The sequence below is a fragment of the Coturnix japonica genome, chromosome 1 (assembly GCF_054131305.1).
Source record: "Coturnix japonica strain WE chromosome 1, WE-NBRP24, whole genome shotgun sequence".
Classification (NCBI taxonomy): domain Eukaryota; kingdom Metazoa; phylum Chordata; class Aves; order Galliformes; family Phasianidae; genus Coturnix; species Coturnix japonica.
Window position 1 is genome coordinate 7,870,281 of NC_140663.1, and position 18,895 is coordinate 7,889,175.

The window sequence follows — 18,895 nt, forward strand, 5'->3', positions numbered from 1 at the left end:
TTTTAAGGGGGTGTAGCATATGCTATCCTGACTAGCTGATTAGCACTACTTAGAGCTAAATAGCAGGAGGACGACCCAGAGGGTCAGATTTTACCCTTCTCTTTGGACCAGCATATTCCACAGAGGAAAGGCAAAATGTGAGTGGCCTTACACATAAAGGATGCAAAGAGATAGCATCTCCCATCTATCTTAAAATGATGTTCTATCTCTCTAAAGGCATAATCTTTGATAAGTTGTGACTCGTTGTATTTGATCTGCATGTTTTCTGAGTAAAATATACATTGGCTGGGGACCATGATTTATTTACTTGGTTGGTGGAAAATAGCCTGGAGAGCCACACAGCCATTCTACACTAGAAAGACATAATTTTATCTTCTTACTCTCTTTTCCGTATGTGAGAAAGAAAAATAAATAAGTAAAAAGGTAATTGAGTCTTCTTTATGCAACAAGAAGTGTACTGAATGTTACAACATTGTAAAATGATGTGCTTTGTGAAGTCTTGAATATGGTGCACCTTTTGTGTTTTGTTTCTAATTGTTTGCTGCCTACAAAAGGATAATTCATTAGGCCAGTTCTCCAAATAGTCTCAAAGTGACATGAATCCCTTTACAGAGTGAATGTCTGTAGCAAGTAATCCATGGAAAACAGACAGGCATCTCTTGTCAGTTTGGGGCTCTAATCCACTGCCTGGAGCATGAAAATGCTCAGGTTAACAAGTGTGGGAATGACCAAAATCAACATTATTTTTGGATTTTATTTTCTTAACAATGCTGTTGATCAATAGAACTGCTGAATCTGTCAGATACAATGCCACAGGATGAATGAATTAAGCTCAGGAAGCAGAATAACTTTTAAAAGAGGACAGGGAAAAAGCTCCTTGTTTTCCACCAGTGTGTGAATATTAAGGAATGAAAGTAGCAATGCCAGAATTTTCACTCTAGATTTACCATAGCACCAAGCCTTGTTCTGCATGAGCCTTTACATTTTAATTAGAACCATACTGACACCCGCATTTGCAACTATGAACTTCAGCTTCAAACTTAGGAATATTTCCTAGGCACTGACTTATTAGCTAGGCTTGAGCACAGAAAACTGATGCTGTGTTCTGTAAAATCCGGAGTGCAGAGTGATCACCTTTGGTGGGATCATACAACTGATTTTTAACCCAAAAAAAAAAAAAAAAAAAAAAAAAAGAGAGGAAGGAAGAAATGTCACTTAGATGCTGCATATACCACAGCACACTGACAGTTCTTATGGGAAAGCATAGGGCAAGATGAACAGAGGTCACTCCTCTCTTATGACGACAGTGCTTCATAAAGGTTGATTTCCAACTTTTCTGACATTATTGTGTTAAGAATGCAATATATGATACCTACCAGTATAAGACACTACTTTTCAGGTTTCGTGTAGAAAATTTAATTAACTGTCACTCACTGGAAGAGGTTGTTCAGATGTGTGGGAGGGGAGAGTTTCAGTTTGCTTACATGTTTGTATTTACAGCTCTCTAACATTTAGAGGACCTCTGGGGATTACAAAATCCCTTTGTTTAAACAAACAAACAAAACTCTTTATCTTCCTTTATTGCACAAAAATATAAGGTTAAAATAATCAGAAATTTGAAGGTTTGGAACACTTTTAAGAATGCTTCAGAGAATCCTTCAGTGTAATTTATAAGCCCCTTTAGACCTGTGCATGTCTTGAACTGACTGCTGAAGTGGGCTTTGCGAGGAATTTCGTCTGCAGAACCGGAGTAGCGCGGGAGGTGGGGAGGGTGGGAGGGTTGGAGCAACCTTCCCTAACAAGGCTTTAAAAGCTTCAGTGGTAAAGTTATGCTGATGGAAGACTTAGTTACTTGTTTCTAGCTGGGAGCGACCCAAAGAGGATTATGTTATGGGCAGGAGATGTTATTTATGTGGGTAGCAACGTTGTGGTTTGCGTTGTGCTGTTGTTTTTCAAGGGGGACGAGAACCTTTTAATTTGAATCATAAAATGAAATATTAGCAATAAAAAAACAAAACAAAAGAAAAGAAAAAAAACAAAGCACGAAAACCTGGACGACGACATAAAATACCTCGTGAAATTTATAGCTCCGTGCTTTTCTCAAGCTCGCTGGAGGTTTCTGTTCCCTCCTCTCATCTCCGCCGCGATGTGTTTTTTTTTTCCTTTTTTTTTTTTTTCCTTCTTTTTTTTTTCCCCCTTTGCATGTGTGCTGTGACAGCAGGGAAGGGGGGGGAGTGGGGGGGGGGTCGAGCTTCCCTGCGCTCCCATTGTCAGCAGCTCCTGGGAGCGCTGGGAGAGCCGGTGTCCCCCGCGTCTCTCCCTCCATGTGCGCTGGGAGCGCGGGGCTGCCTCGGCTCCGTGCCCGCCCCTCCCGCCCGGGACCCGCCCGCCGCGCGGGGAGCGGGGCGCCCGCCAGCCCCGGCCCGGCCCGGCCCCGGCCCCGGCCCCTGCCCCCGGCCCGCGCCGCCGCCCGCCCGCCGCCGCCCGCATCATGCCGCCCCCCCGCCCGCACGCCACTCGCGCCCGGGGGCTGCCTCCTTTTCCGGCCCGCGGCGTGTGCGTGAGAGGGGCTTGAAGTTACCCCGGAGGCAGCGGAGAAGAAGCGCGGGGCCGGGGAAGCTGTTGGCGGCGGCGGGGCGCGGCGGGGCGCGGCGGGGCGCGGAGCCCACCCCCATCACCTGTTACCTCCGCTCCCCAGGTTGCCTGAAGTTCCCCGGCGGCGCCCGGCAGGACGGGGAGCGCCGCGGCTCCGGCTCGCAGGGACCCTACAGTGGCTGCTGCAGCATGGGCTGGCTCAGGGGGATTGCCTTGCTTTCCTTGGGAGTATTACTAGCAGGAAGAGTGAACTGCCAGCATGTGAAGAATAACGTGCCAAGACTCAAATTATCCTATAAAGGTAAGTCTGTTGTTCTCTCTTATTCTTGGATTCCCGCTCCTCCTTGCCCGGTCACCCCCCCACCCCCCTCCTCTCTGCTCCTCACCTTCCTCCCGGCTTTCTCTTATCTCTGGAAGGGGAAACTGTTGTATGGAGATATTTCTGAGAAAACACTTAAAAAGCCACTCCGTGCTCCGGTACCCCGCAGTTTGAACACAGACAAAGAGTTAGTTGCGTTTGCAGACAGGGACTGGGGATCGTGCTGATCCACGAAGAGTGTTTTCTGCCTTGTGCAATTCCGTCGGACTTTACTCTTTAAAAGGATGAGCCTGGCCGCCCCGCTCATCCCTCTCGTTCTGGGCAAGGAGTGCAGCCCCGGTGCAGATCTCTTTCAGATAGCGTGGAATGGATGAAGCTATATATTTTCCCTTTTTAGGCATGAAGAGGTTAATTTTCAAGTCATGAATATTCAGTCTGTACAAATCTGACAATCAGATGCCTAACATAAGCAGTAGATGGTGGGTTTGCCAAGAAACTATAAACTGAAAGGAGCAGATCAGTCCAGAACAGAGGGGAAAGGACTGTTATGCACTGGAAGGCGCTGCCTGTGGATGTTGAGTGCAGCGCGATTTATTTGATCTGAGGTTGTGTTTGGTGTAGTCTGATGCGTTTCATTAAAGATCACAGGGAAGGTGTAACTGAAGAAAGAGCTCTGAGATTACGCTTATATGGAAATTGTGTAATACCACTCACGCTGCAATTGTCAGTAATTAACTTTTGTACCACATTGCTAGTATTAAGAGACGGCTCTGAAGTAGGCAGATTCTTTTCTTCATCAGAGTAGTTCCTCTGGAAATATATTTTCAGGAGAATGCACAAAATCTGAAGAATATGTAACCGGGAAAGAAGACTGAAATGTAGGAGCTGTGGAGCATTATTATTAAAAATGGTGTGTGTGTGTGTGTGTGTGTGTGTGTGTGCAATTTCCCTCTGTAGAGCTGCCTTCTCATAATTCCTAGATTATTGGAGGTTGGGAAAAAGAGCAGCAGCTCTGATTCTGAGGGTAGGAAGGTAAAGTAACACACTACAGTGGAAAAAAGAACATGTGTGTGCATGCCTGGTCAGAGATGTCAATCCCAGTTTATAGTATAGTGGCAATGCATCTCTTGCCAGTGGAATCACATTTCCTATTTTTTCCTTTTTCTGTGTATGCAATAAAGACATGTGCAGGATTTTATTAAAGAATACACATATGCATATTTGTGTGTGTTTAAACTTGAAAGGATTTACGTGAAGAGTTAAAGGGGTTCAGAATGTGTTTGTTTAGTTTTTGTAAGAGAAGCCATTTCTATTTTACATAAAATTGATTATTATGAATAATGAAGACTGAAGAAAGCTTCTACCATAACAACATGTCAAACTAGAATCATTTAAAACCTCTTAATTGCTTCCAAACTTCCACAATCATGCTGAAACTAACATTAGTCCATAGAAGCATTAATGCTATTAAAATATCCTTTAAAGGGGTTTAATGGCTAATTAATTATGGTTTATTATTTTTCACCCTTTTAAAGTTTATTGATGGATCAGCTCTGCTCCTCCCACTTGCACAGGCTGATCGTATAGAAACTATCCCAAAGGATGGCCCAATCTGGTTGGCAGTGGTTTTAAATTCCGATGCTACTGTATCCATATGCTCTTTAGCAACATTTTGCTACTCCACTGATTGGTTGTTTTCCACTTCATGTCTTGCTGGATGAAAAGGTCAAACTCTCATTTTGTCAGTATCTCAGACACCAAATTTTGATATAAAGTCACTCCTATATGCACACAACAGGAAACAGAAAGGAGCACTGACACTGTTTTTCTAACTGCTGGGTCACTGTAAAAAGATAATGAGTTCAAATGCTGAGCAACCCTGCTTCCTCTCTAGCAAATAAAGTAAATGCATGCTTAATTCAAAGCAAGTTAAAGTTAAGTCTGAAGACTTACAGGAATTCACACTCTGGCCTTTGATTCATACGTGTACTTAATCACATATTTGACTTAAAACATGTGTAAATCTAAAAATCAAATGAGACCACTCACATGCTTAACGTTAAGTACCAGTGTAAATGCTTGGCCAGGTCAAGAGGAGCATGTTGCATGTGCTGCTGCATTGATCCCTCAGAATAGGGGTATCATTATTAGTCAAGGGAAACTAAGCCTTATCAGCTGGTGCTTTTCATGACAATTTTTCCTTCCAGCCTAGTGCACAGATAAATGTTAACACCGGCTAGAAACAGCTAGGAGAGCTGTAGGTATTGAAAATATGTCTTTCAAGCACTTGCTGAATACCTTACGTGCTAATATGCATCTCAGGGCATACCTCACTGCTGTGTGGTGCTGCACGATTTATCTCTATTCAGACACCTTGCCATTAGGATAAGAAGCTACTCAGTCACTGATTAGCTCTGCCTCTCTTTAAGGAGCTGTGGTAGTGTAAAATAAAACTTATGATATTAAAAAGAATACGTGGAGTGTAAGGAATGACCCAAGTAACTTCTCTTTTCAGTGGCTGTCATGCTTTTTTTTTTTGTCTAAACAAATACCTTGGAGCTAATTGTCGGTGCTTTACTTCAAAAGAAAAGCAAGGATGCATTTTAACTTCTTGTTTTTCTCAACTGCTGGATGTCAAACATGGTTAAAAAGCTCAGGCATTTGCTTTAAAAGTTAGTGAAATGAGTCATGAAGGGTTAAAGCCCTGCCAACCCTGATTTCCTATGGTCACTTGTTTTCAAAGGTCCAGCATTAGCTCTGCCATTTCCCAGGTTGCAGGACAGAAGTTTCGGTGAACTCCCATTTTTGCTTCCTCTTAACTTCTTGTCACTCAGTCTTGCGGCAGATTTAGAAGCATACAACAGGGTACACTGCAGATAGGAAGGGAAGGTGTGTAAATGCATATATTAAGGCCATGTCTGTGGCCTGAAAATGTTCTTTCTGTTTATCATAAAACAGATCTGTGGTTATTCGGCTTACATCACCTTGATTTTGAGGGATGTTGAAGGAAGGAAATTTGAGGACAGCATTGGCAAAATCCTTGTTCAGCTCGGGTGTGTGGAGAAACTCCTGTTCAGTAGCACCAGTATTTTGCTTTATGCATTTTAAAGTTTCCAAGCATTTTCTTCTCAGTGTATGGATTAGGAAGGTTTTACAAAGATGATATTGATATCTATCTCCTTATTTCATTCAAAGAGAATTAATACGATTAAGGGCCTGATTCAAAGTTCTCTGAAGTTAGTAAGTTCTAGGTCATAGCCAAACAGCTATAAAATGAAAGCTTTGCTAAGCCTCACAACCCGAGAGTTTCTCTATATGTGTCCTTCAAAGATTTTGTGTCTTTATTATAGAGTAACAAGAAGCGCTATTGTTGATATGCCAAATGTAACGGAATCTTTCCTTAAAAAATGTGATGGCTTTTTGTTGTTGCTTTTTTAAATCAAACTGGCTTGACTCTCAATGCAGCTGTAAGTCTCTATGTTGTGTCACCAGGTCACAGATTGTGTTCAGGAAACTTCTATTGAACAGAGAGTTATCAGAAAGATGGTGCCCAAGTTGAGTGCGCAAAGTTTAAAACAATAAATACAGCCTTAACTCCAGATGGATTTTTTGCATCATTTATTGTTTCTTATTTTCTCTTGCTGTTCTCTGCATGCGGGGAGGTAATGTCACAAGTGGAGACCAAATCACTGACAGTAACACTTAAATATAAACATATAAGCCCAAAGAAAGTTTCCATTAACAGTTCCTTGACTTACAATTTTTTTTCTAAAGCAGCCCCAATTTTTGTCACCACATGAGTAAAACTTGTGAACCCGACTTTCTCAAATCCATCTGTTGCATCCTATTTTTCTGCTGAAAATTACTAAGTGCTTTAAGTATGTTTTGTAAGAGTACGTGTGGTTCTTCTTTGTTATTGTTGCTCAATTGGATACATATTACTTGAGAACAAATAAGTGGAAAAGCATTGCGCACAGATTTAGCTCTATTAGTCCCTGGCTCCATTTCAAGTCATATTAGAAATAAGTGTTTTGTTTAAAATTGGAGTGATAGTAAGAACTGCTCCATCCTTGATGTACAGTTGATTTACATCTTTATGTGATGGATTTTTATACGGATGAAATTCTGGCCTCAGAGAGAGAAATGGCAAAGCTTCTGTCTGATTCAATCAGTGCAGCATGTTGTGACAAGGGAGGAATGACACTGCTCTGAATTACCTGTATGTATGCTAGGGTAAATGTGATACTTGGTTTAGGTTACTGACCTAGTTGGGTTGCGGCTGATGACCTGCTGGTAGGTTTGATTGTGGTTTTTCCTTTCAATCAAACTCTATAAATCACAATTCAGTAACTCCATAAATATGGAGAAAGCAGGCCAGAGTGAGACAAGGGAGAGGAACCTCAGCCAATACAGGCTCTCTTGAGCTGGTACCATGGTTTAAGTTTGTCTCACATTTCAAAGTATCTCTTTAAAGAGCTTCATCCTTAAACTCAGAGGTAAATGCCTCTCTAACATGCTTGAAAAGGAGAAGGGCAGCCTAGATTTGTGAAGAAGACTGAAGGAACGCAAGCAGGTGACAACATTAGGCTCATCACACTGATCAGCTTCCACCACTCCTGCACAGTTGCTGCATTGCCTGGCACTTTGTGTTCTTGCCATTATCTCAGTGCAGGCTGGAGGAAATGAAGACATTGTAATACAGCCATAGACTTTGTCAGACTTTTTTTTTTTTTTTTTTTTTTTTTTTTACTTTTTTCTTTTTTCTTCCCCCATAAATGCTGTGTACTTCAGAGAAGATCTGCATGTTGCTCTGCCTTGCCTTGCTTGTGACATGGAAACTGTTACAAGAGACCGTAGAACAACTCACATGCTGAATGAAGGGAGAAGCTGATAAAGAAAATGCCTAAGCTCAGATCTTGCCTATATAGGGAAATTTTCAGCTCACTAATTAGGGCCTGAAATACACAGACTAATTGGAACAAGGAGGGTGAAAACCTAGCCCAACATTTCATTTTGCATTTCCAACTTTCCCATTTAATTCCAGTGGAAAAAGTGGTTTCTGAATTACAGAGCCTGCCTTTTCTGAGAAGTTCTCTATAATTATTTGTGCTGTAAGGATTGCAAATGACTGAATTGTTCATGGCAGGTGCTGTACTGACAGCAGTGGAAAGTCTGCTCTTTAGCCGTGTACAAGGTGTGCAGCATAGCTACCCCTGCTGTTTAGTACAGCAGCTTTAAAACTCTCCTAGCAAACAGTTTAAACATCTGTATTTTCACTGAGTTCCATGAATCTTCTGATACATAAAGTCGTTCTAGTCGTTCTAAAAATCTGCTTCTGTGCTTGAAGTCTTTCTGATGAGGACTGAAATATCAACTTGTTTGTTTGCTTTGTTTGTTTGTATTTGTTTGTATTTGTTCCATAAAATTTAGCAAAGCAATTTTTAAGATAAGAAACCCAGTCTTTGCGGGTTGCTACAATGTAAGTGGATGGCTTATTTATGATAATCCCTTCTGAATATGCATCTACATATACAGAAAGAACTTATGTGGAGCTCCATCCAAGAAGAAACCACTAAATGATTTGTATTTTCAGTTCTTTCCTTTTGCTTGGAAGCATGTTTCAGGCTTTATTTAATGCATTGCTGTACTCTGATCCTTTTAATATGATTTTGCTTTGACTAATCACTGGTTCAGTATGCAACCTTTAATGCCCCCAACTGGTATTGAGGAGACATCATTTTATTTACTCCAGGGCCACAAGCTTTTTATCTTATGCACACCTGGAAGATTGCAATGAAGGCATAGGTAATACAGAGTTGTACCAATATTTTGAATATTTTCTATACCAGCTGAAGCCTGGCTTGGCCCTGAAGGAAAATCAGATCTTCACCAGGGGCAGTGCCTGAGTGATGAAGAGGAAAACAGATCCTTCTAAGTGGTGTCAATGGTTGTGACATTTTCCAGTTGTTTGAAAACTAAAAAGGATAAGACTGTCTTCTGGCTCCCACACGTTCTTTATTTTATTTTATTTAAGGAAATATGTGGGGTAGATCCCATCAGTTCTGTGTCAAAATTTTAAGTGGAAGTTCTGTAGCTCATCCTGGTGCACTTGTTAATTAAGGTTACATGTGAAAGTTGCTGCTGGTGTTGTGCTGGAGCTGGTGGACGATTCAGCAAATTCCTTCCCTGGCAGGATTAAAGCTCCCTTCAGGAATGTCTGCAAGTTCACGGTCCTCCCACATAAAGCCTTCATATAGGTTAGCTGCTCTCTTGCAGTAACAGCTGTGGATGTTGAGAATAACTGCGGGGATCGTACATTTACTTGACTTTTCCTATTTTTTCCAAGTGGGACTGTGCCCCAGTGCACAAGAGAAAGGGATGGCCACAGCTGTTGAGAGCATCAAAAATCTTAAGAGGGCTGTAGCCTTTCTCCTGCACAGTAGGAGTTCTCTGCAGTATCTTTCTCTCTCTTTTTGACTGACTATGTCAGTCACATTAAGCTCTTGTTACTGTCAATGGGAGGAGAGGGAAACCTCCAGAGAGCTAATCTTGGGCTAGGCACACTGAATGAGACTTAAAGGACACACACACATCACTCTTCAGTGACCGGAAAGGAAATTAAGCTCCTTATTCATTCATTTAGATTTTTTTTTCTTACTAGGAGGATATCAAAAGAAGGTATCAATTAAATGCTGTGGAAGAATTTAGGCTGTTTCTTGATCTCAAAACAACCAAATCTGAGAATATGTCTCTGTCTAAATGAGCATTTAAAGCTGTTAAAAATCTAACTGCCAAAAAACGACGTATGTCCTCAGTCTCTGATCTTGAGGTCACCCGGAATTTGATCTAAATTTGCAACAAACCTTCAGTCAGTGAGAAACATACATTACTACTAAATTCTTCACTGTTCTTAAAACAATTCCCTAACTTACATTTCCCATGTCTCTCTTCCTTAATAAGCTTGTTCCAAATCCAGTGACACACGCTGCAAGTGACTGTCTGGGGCTGTAGAGCTTTACTAATTTAATAGCTTAATCATTCAGAGCTCTCAATAAGCTGTCCCCTGACCAGCTCTACTACTTTCTGAAGGTTTCTAATCTTTAAATAAAAAATATTTTCAAGACCCAATTTTGTATAACATGGCTTGTACGAAAGTATGCAAACGTGCATGTACAATTCAAAGGATAGATGCCCGGACGCTCAGTCTTCCCTTTTTCAGCTGACCTATTTCATTAGTGAGTGCAGGATGAAATCTAATTTAGGTTCATTTCTAAAAATTCTAAGTTTGACTTACACTTTTGGGGATTCTTTTCTCACCTTGGTGACTGCAAATTCTCCTTGAGAATCTACAGAAATGTGTGCAATGCGTAATGCATGTACTTTGTGTCACATCTCGTTTTCATCCTTTGTTGCTTGATAGCCAAACATGGGAAAGTCAAAAGTTTTTGACATTCTTCTAATGTTTTAAAGTAGTTTGACACATGTTGGGCTGCTTGCTTATCTCTCCAGCTGAATGTTGCAGAAACATTAGAAGTGAGCAGTCAAATAAAATTCTCGTCTCTTATAAATATTTTCATGCAAAGTTGGATCTTGCAGGGAACAATTCGAGGAATGAAGTAGTTATTTGCTTTCAACCTGTGCAAGGAGGAAAAAGAAAATTCTCCTTTACTCTCCACTCTAATGAAGCAAAGCTCATGTTGGTTCTGACGGCCCCTCTTGGCTCCTTTTGAAATTCCAGCCTTGTGTGAGAAAAGGACACAAAAAAGCTCTGTGAGATAATTTAAAGGATTTAGAGCTGCCTTTCAAAGGGGAGGGGTTGGTGGCCTTTTCTAGAGGCAACAGAGGATAAATACAGCTCACAAGCATCCAAAAGAGCTGCAGAGAGTGCAGGATACAGCTTTCATCAGCAGCTGACACCGGAATAGCTATCCTTTCCTATACACAGATCTGACACCTGGCATGGAACAGTGAGGTCTCTTAAGATGAAGGAAAGATTCAGAGGTGTTAATGTTTGTTTTACTTCCTTTATGGATTTCCTGGTGCAACTTAACTACTTTTTACATAAACGTGTAGTCTAAAGTGGCTCTGACTCCTGGTAGAACTCTTTTTTTTTTTTCTTTCTTTTTTTTTTTTCCCCCCCCCAAATTCAACAAAATTCATATTATCAGTGATGAGTGTTGATCTGTAATACCTGGAGTTTAACTTGGTCTCATCCCCATCATGCAAGACACTGTATACATTTCTGTTCTGCTAGCCCTATGTGATAGGTATAACATTCTTTTAGTTAATGGAGAGGACAGCAGAAGAAACTGTTTGTGGACAACAGCAAGAAAATTTTATCTTCCAGATTACTTAATTTATCATCTTCCTCACTAGTACAGCAAATGAACAGTTGCATCAAGACTTCTAGCTCCATCATCCGTACTAACAACAATATAAATAAATTCCTGAATTGCATAGTCAGGAAATCACTTTATTTCTAAATTGCTGCTCTTCCAAGATGTGCCAGAGACCATCAACTGAGAGCAAATGTAAATTCAAACTTACAGGAAAGCATGGTAACATTTTAAAAGAAGCCTTGTTGGCACTTATCTGAAATGCCTTAAACATCTACAAGACAGTATTTGCAGGATGTTGGTTGTGCTGTTATCAGTATGGTGACCCTTTCCCCACATTGCTATTCAAGACATGTATTCTCAATCATATGTAATGTAGTCATAATAATTGACCATGAAGAAATGGGCAAGCAAGATTTCATCTCATGCGAAAAGCTTTAGGAATTTGTAAAATTTGAAAGAATATTCCATATAGCTCTTCTTAAAGAATATTTTGAAAGTAAAAATAAGAATGACTGTTTTTTTGTTTTGTTTTTTTTTTTTTACTTTTTGTTTTAATTTTGTTTTACTTTGCAGCCTGGAATACAGAAAACAAAATTTACATAAATCTATCATTCTAACTTTTCAGATTTTTGCAGACCTTTTTTTTTTTTCCATCTGCGACGTTTTACTATGTACAGGGAACAGTAGTCTACTGAGTATTTTACTTCCTTTTCTGGCATCCTTTTTCAATTCTGCATCTTTCATCATTCTTCTAACACCCATTGCAACTCTTCAGTGGACAACAGTCATGCAAATTAGGAAAGCTTTTTTAGGCTCACCCACAAGTAGAAGTTGTAGGTGAACAGAAATCCAACACCATGGCTGAAGGTACACAGGAAATCTGTACTGTAACTGGAATGAAAGAAAACACCATAACACCATGTGAAGTCCTATTAATTCTTTGGCTCTTCCCTGTCAGCATCTTCACCTGCAAAGTGATATTAAGTAATCTCACGAGGAATTGCTCAAGGTCAGAGACTTGCTGTGCTTGCTCAGCACTGTATCCACTCTCAGAATAAGCTCATCGTGTATATATTCAAAGTTCAGTCAGAACTTAGTTTTGATCAACAAGCAAAGACCTTATGTGTATATTAAAGTCACTACAATAATTATATTCACAACTCTGTTTGTAACATGAAACACATGCCTATTATCCAGAAAGGCCATATAAATTAATGCAATTTAGAAATTCCAGATGGTTCTATAAAGGATCACTTTATGAACCTTTATGTTTAGTCTTTGTTATTCTGTCTACAAAAGTATGTGAGTGCTTGTAAGAACCTAGCCTGGCTTTCTAAGTTTAAACTAGACCTCTCCTTTCTGCTTTTGTAACCATAGCAGATAATCAACTTTAAAAACAAAGGGAGAGTAAGATAGTATTTTTCTGGTGCATGTGCTTGTCGGACAAAACTAAAAGCCTTCGAACACTTCCCTTTCCACTCAGTCTGAATATATCTCGATAAAGGTGTTTAATACTCTTATGTCCTTACATGCATATGTGATTACCAAGAGATTCTGGACTCTAAACATTTTTCTTTTTGTGCAAAGCCCTCTTTCTCACTCTCTGTGCCTCAAATGCTTTCCAGCCATCTCCAGGAAGAGTGCATCCCTCCTCTGTCACTGGGGAAATATTTGGTAATCAGCTCAGTCAGATATAATTGCCTGTCATTTGTGACTCGCTCAATGGAAAACTATAGCCTAACAGCCTTAGTTCAAACATCATAATGAGGATTAACTGCTATAACAAATTCAGAAAGGGAATTACGCTTCTCTGTAAGATTCCTAAAATAAATAAGAGATCACCTGTTCCCCTTGTCATCCTGGCCTCTGTGTCGTTAAAACTGGTTGTGTATTCCACATATATTGTATGGGACATGTTAATATTACCTTTAGTGAACTAACACGAGGAATTTCTTTGCTTTGCTTTTATGCTTTCTCATAAAAGACTCAGTTTATTGAAGTAAAGAAACTTTTGCATTTGCCTTCTCGTTATCAAATCTCATGTGTGCTATTAATCTATATTAGAAATTTTAAGCTATCAGCAATTATCCTTGTGTAAATCAAATATAATTTCATTAAATGATTGTGTCTGCAGTGGTGCACGAGAGAAGGGAATTAGACCACTGATATTGTTAATTGGTATTGCTCCAAAGAGAATGAGGACAAGACTGAGCAATGCACCTTCTATTTTTTAACATCATTTGCATAGATGAGACTATAAGCAGCTTTTTAAAGGACATCTCCCATAATTGCCATTCTCTTAAAACCTTTTTCTGTCAGCGTGTAGGAATATGACAAATGTTGAATTTTTTTTCACTGTAGGCTCACCACTATTACTACGCATACAAACTATTTTACCTTATGCCAGACATATGGTAGTGATCAATGTATGTAAATTGTATGAGGAAAAGTGAAATATGACTTTTTAAGATAGAAAGCATGTACTCATTTCTGGTTATAAGACACTGGAACTTAAAGTCTTAAAACAAATTGTCTTTGAAAATAAAAGCTAGTGAGTGGGAAGAATAGCAATAATTTTTGATAATCACCATGAAAGGACAAGATTGTCCTGAGCAGAGCAACTCAGATTCTTTGGACATCAGGATTTAGAAGAGAATAGCTTCTGTGTGCCAGCCAAATTATGACCCTGTAGTGTGCTGAGATGAAGAGACAAGCTGCTATGGGACCCCTTTTTGGTGAGTCCATTCTGTGGGCAAGTGCTCAGCAGCACAACTCAAGTTTTCCCAAACATGTTTTAACAGAAAGGTATCTTCTGTTCACTTTCATCCCTGGACATCATGTTGGTGCATCCATCATGCAGTGAATTTAATCTACCCTAAAAAATCAGGTTCTCTTGAGAGTCTGAGTTGTTTTGTTGGATTCTGACTGATGGATGTCAATGGAAAATAAAATAAAAATCATAGCTTAAGTCAGTTCTGCCTTTCAAATACTTTTCAAAATTGCTCAATCTCAGCCCATCCTTGGGAAACTGATTCTAATGTTGTGACCAAAATGCATTCACTTTGTACTCAAGTTTTTCTATCCCATTTCAATAAAGGTTTTATTTTTCTCTTTTCTTTTTAAATATATGTATATAATATATATTATATATTTCTTGCTGTTTCTTCCCCCCCCCCCCCCCCCCCCCTTTTTTTTTTCCACATTCAGCATTGCAGAGCAGGAAACTAATCTAGAGTCTGACAGGCCTTTATTCTAAGGTATTGTCATATTCTTCAATCTGAACTGAAAAATGGACAGATCACCGGGTTTCATAAATGTGCTGAGAAGCTGTCAAAGCTCTTATTTGCATGTGAATGGTCAGCCGAGATAGGAAGAGCGATATATAAATAATTCTGCAGCTAGCTCCTGACAGAGACTGTTGCATTTCAAAGTGCTGTGAAAAGCAGCACCATAAAACTTTAACCTATTCTCAGGTATGGAAACTCCCATGCCTTAAATAGATTTATTGTAATAATGACCATTTGGGGAAAAGTGAATCTTACAAAGCAATATCAGGTCTTCCACAACTGAACAATTTCTGCTTCTTTAAAAAAAAAAAGAAAAAAAAAAAAAGAAAAAAGAAAATAAAAAGTGTACAAGCATAAAGAGCCACCTTCTCTTCCTCCCCCCCGCCCCTCAAAAAAAAATAAAAAAAATAAAAGAAAATAAAAGAAAATAAAAGAAAATAAAAGAAAAGAAAAGAAAAGAAAAGAAAAGAAAAGAAAAGAAAAGAAAAGAAAAGAAAAGAAAAGAAAAGAAAAAGAAAAGAAATAATAAAAGAAGAACAAGATCTAAGAGGTAAGCAGATACAGGCCTCCACTGAAGAATTGGATTGGTGTGGAAGGAGTGGAAGGAGCATAAAGGATACGAGTATTATTCTGAATTGCGTCTGTCAGTATCTGTCCCAAGAGACATTCAAAATAATTCATTACTTGGATATGGTTTACAAACCACTCAGTGTTTTTCTGTTCTCCACTGTTGTGCTTCAATATGTGCTTAGCTAGGTAGGATAGGTAGATGGTTTAGTTTAATGCTAAATGTATCCTTTAAATGGTACAGTTCTTCATGCATGCACAGGATAATAAATGAAAATAAACAGTAGAAGAACAAGGAACGTGAAGTAAAATAAAAGTCTTAGTAGGCACTGTGCCAGACAGTTTTCTATATGTTTTATTGTACTTTGTGTCTGCTTAGAATTGGCATGTGTATATATGGAGAGTGAAAGATTTGCTAAGCCTTTCATGCCTGAAACAGCTCCAAAAACTGTGATTAGGCAGGCACAAATGGTTCCAAAGTAAAGTTCACTGCAGAAAGTGATGTTAATTATGTACCTACCTGTTAATCATGAGATAACTGTTGCTGTAGTTTACCTAGCAGTAATCATTTTCCTTGATATTATTTTTTAGTTTCCATCTACTTACCTGAAAATACCACGATATATTTCATTCAAGCTCCTAATTCAGTAAATAGCTTGTGTCACCCCTGTAATCATTTATAGCACACATTTTTCTCAAAAAGATTCTGTGCACTAATTTGATTTGGTTAAATTATGCTTAAAAAGATTCACAGAGGCAAAGTTAAATGCAATTTCATTCACTGAATTTAGAAAGGGCAATTATTCAAAGGCTCTGGGATTTGCTAAATCACACTAATATTCCTGTAATGAAATGTGATTTGTCTGAGTATTTACAAGGAGATTAAAAATGAAAATAAGAGAACTGATGTTACAAATTCCTATTCACATGGGTAGTCCCATTGATTTTAATATACATGGCACTTGGGCATGAAGTGCCCTTTTGGGAGGCTACATATATTTTTCTTCACATGTGGAATGATAATCACAAAAAAAAAAAACCCAAACAAAAAAACCCCCCAAAAAACAAAAAAACAAGCAATCATTTGGAACACTTGAAATTGTTGAGCTTTGCCCAGTTAATGGGAAGAAATGAGGCAAACACTATTCAAAATGTTGTTCTGTTTCCAAATTAAATAGTTTTATCCAGTAACAGACTCTTGATTCTACTTATCCCATAGATCTACAGTGCTCTAAAATACCACAAGAAGAGCATTCTTTGCCTTGTTGTGTTCTGGAGTATCCTCATGTCCAGTGGGACACAAAAATGTCAAGTGAAGTCTCCACAGCAACACTGGCTCAGTCTGGTGGATCTTTGAGTCATTTTTGGGATGTGTATCAATATCCATTTTAGTTTGTTTTTTTCTTTTTTTAAATGTCAGAGCAAGTTTAAACTGAGTTTGTGAGCAATGGAGTATATTGTATCATACTTTGTCTCAGTTTTCTCTTCTAAAGGTCTTTCAGTTCAAATATTCTATGTAGAATTCTGTATGTGTACATAACTTAGAGCACAAATTAGACACAACTCAACCTTGAAGCTGTTCCATTGATTTTAGCACAGAAACTTTAGATAAATAATACTTCAATCTTGCAATAGATTTTCCATAATGAAATAGTTCTGTTTCAGTAACCATTCCCATATCTTACTGAAAAGGTCACAGTCTTGTGGAAACTTTTGTCTGTTACTGGAGCACAGCTTACTCACTATAGCAATAGCTTGAGGCACCTTGAGTGAAAGTTGCTTCTGCATGCCTCTCACATGAGTTTATCTGAGAGGACCCAAGTGCTCTTCTCCACAATGGGAGACTGCTTTCCTGCTATTCTAAATAGCTGCTAACACTACTGGGTGGGTGAGGAATCCCTGCTCCTTTTCAAACATCAATTGGACAAAAGTAGGCCTGCCATGACCCTCTCTCTCCAGATGTCTCTTGAACACTTTGCAAATTGAGCAAGAGAAATCTCAACCTCTCAGATGTATCAAAGGTGTTTTACAGTGAGGGTGGTGAGGCACTGAAGCAGGTTGCCTAGAGATAGTGGATGCCCCATCCCGGGGGGACTTTTAAGGTGAGGCTGGATCAGGCCCTGGGCAATCTGATCTAGCTGTGCATGTCCCTGTTCACTGAAGGGGAACTAAACTCAATGACCTTTAAAGGCCTCTATCAACTCTAATGATCCTGTGATTCTGTCTATCTGCTTATCAAGATATTTCTATTGTCCAAAAATTTATTGTGGCCTATATCATCACATATCAAGAAAAATGCAGAAAGTCTCAAATGCAATAACGGGTGGTAAGGCAAAGCATTTTTCATGTTTTATAATAGATATACATTTAAAGAAGGAAATAAAAAGAATGCTTTCTAATAAAATAGGATAGGAAACCATTTGTGGCATAAAATACAATAAGAAAAACATATACTTTACTGATCTCTGATGAAGGTAGCTGTGAAGTCTTTCACTAGGCTGGAACATGACATCAATTTCATTAGGGTTGTTAATTAAACTGTGTTAGCATTCAGTACAACCCACAAAGTGTTTCCTTAGTAAACAGATATATGCTGCTGTGGCGCAGCAGCATCCTAACACTTTAGCATTATTAGCTGATGTTAGAAGGCAGAAAATGCATTATATAGTAACATATACACAAAAGATTTGTATCTGTCAATGAGACTAGTAACTGTAAGAAAGTCAATGATCCTGTTCACTTGATAAACAGAGGATGTGCAGGCATCAGACATGTGTGTAATACTGCCAGCCAGCATAAGGGTATGTGGAATATAAATGCAACATGAGATACTCCTTCACTTGCTTTGCTGTACTGAAATCAGACATTTTCTCCCACCCAGCTGTTCTGATGAGGTACGGGACATGTCTGAGCTCAGCCTCTCCCTGTGCAGAGCTGAACTAAGGCAACAAACTTTCTGAAGTCTCTAAATTCTGTAGGTTCATGTATGCATTTAGTTACATAGCATACACAAACATAAAGATATTTACATAACCGTGCTTGGACCAGATTCATAAACAGTGCAAAATTACACCACACCCTTCTGTGAGTTATTTTTAGCACTTCCTCAATGTAAATGTCTAATTTAACATTAAGGTTCAAAATAATGAATTATGTGTTTTATGTTTCAGTGGGTATAAACGTTTTCATTGCATAGTAGCTGACTTAAGGTCTTGCATTCCTAAAGCTGCTTCAGAATGTGGGTGGGTGGTGGTTCTTTTCTCCTTTGCTCTTACCAGGAAACAAAGAGTATTAGTATTTGCCATGATGTTTCATCAAGACAGTGTTAACATTACTGGAAGATACACATGTATGTTGTGGAGAGTGACAGCTTGATTACAGTAACAAATATCAGGTGCTCTGAAAACCAGAACATTGGCTTTAGTATTTATAAAGGATGTTAGCAATCAGTAAGGCCAGATATAAAGGAGATCAAATGTTATTTTAAAAAAAATAAAAACATAAAAATTCTTCAGGTGTAACTTGAGAGCTATCAGGAACTATGTCTTCTGCTCTCATCTTCTTTCTTTAATCATTCATAGCTGGTCATCAGTAGTCACTGCATGATACTGGCTTTTGGTCTGGCTGGATATTGCTGTTCTAATGTTCCATCTCCAAGACCAGCCTGGAAATTTATCCACCAGTGTCAAGATTTATATACAGTTCTGTCTCCAGGACAAAGATGATCCCCAGATATACCTGCTAAGAAACAGCAGAACCCAGCCAGTAAGAAATAAGATGACCATAAA

The 18,895-nt window shown here is 39.1% G+C and overlaps 1 protein-coding gene across 4 annotated transcripts in view; it reads left to right on the top strand.

Annotated features, from left to right (window-relative positions):
• The window catches only part of SEMA3A (semaphorin 3A), a 316,274-nt gene that overhangs the window by 144,612 nt on the left and 152,767 nt on the right, over nucleotides 1-18,895 (top strand). For 2 of the 4 annotated variants that reach the window (XM_015876098.3, XM_085552395.1), the window contains exon 3: nucleotides 2,699-2,896. In XM_015876098.3, coding sequence (XP_015731584.1) covers nucleotides 2,785-2,896 — 112 coding nt within the window. In that variant the 5' untranslated portion in view covers nucleotides 2,699-2,784. Of the gene's footprint in view, nucleotides 1-1,081; nucleotides 2,897-18,895 lie in introns of those variants that run through there. The other 2 variants (XM_015876186.3, XM_015876014.3) reach the window with 2 other exon arrangements.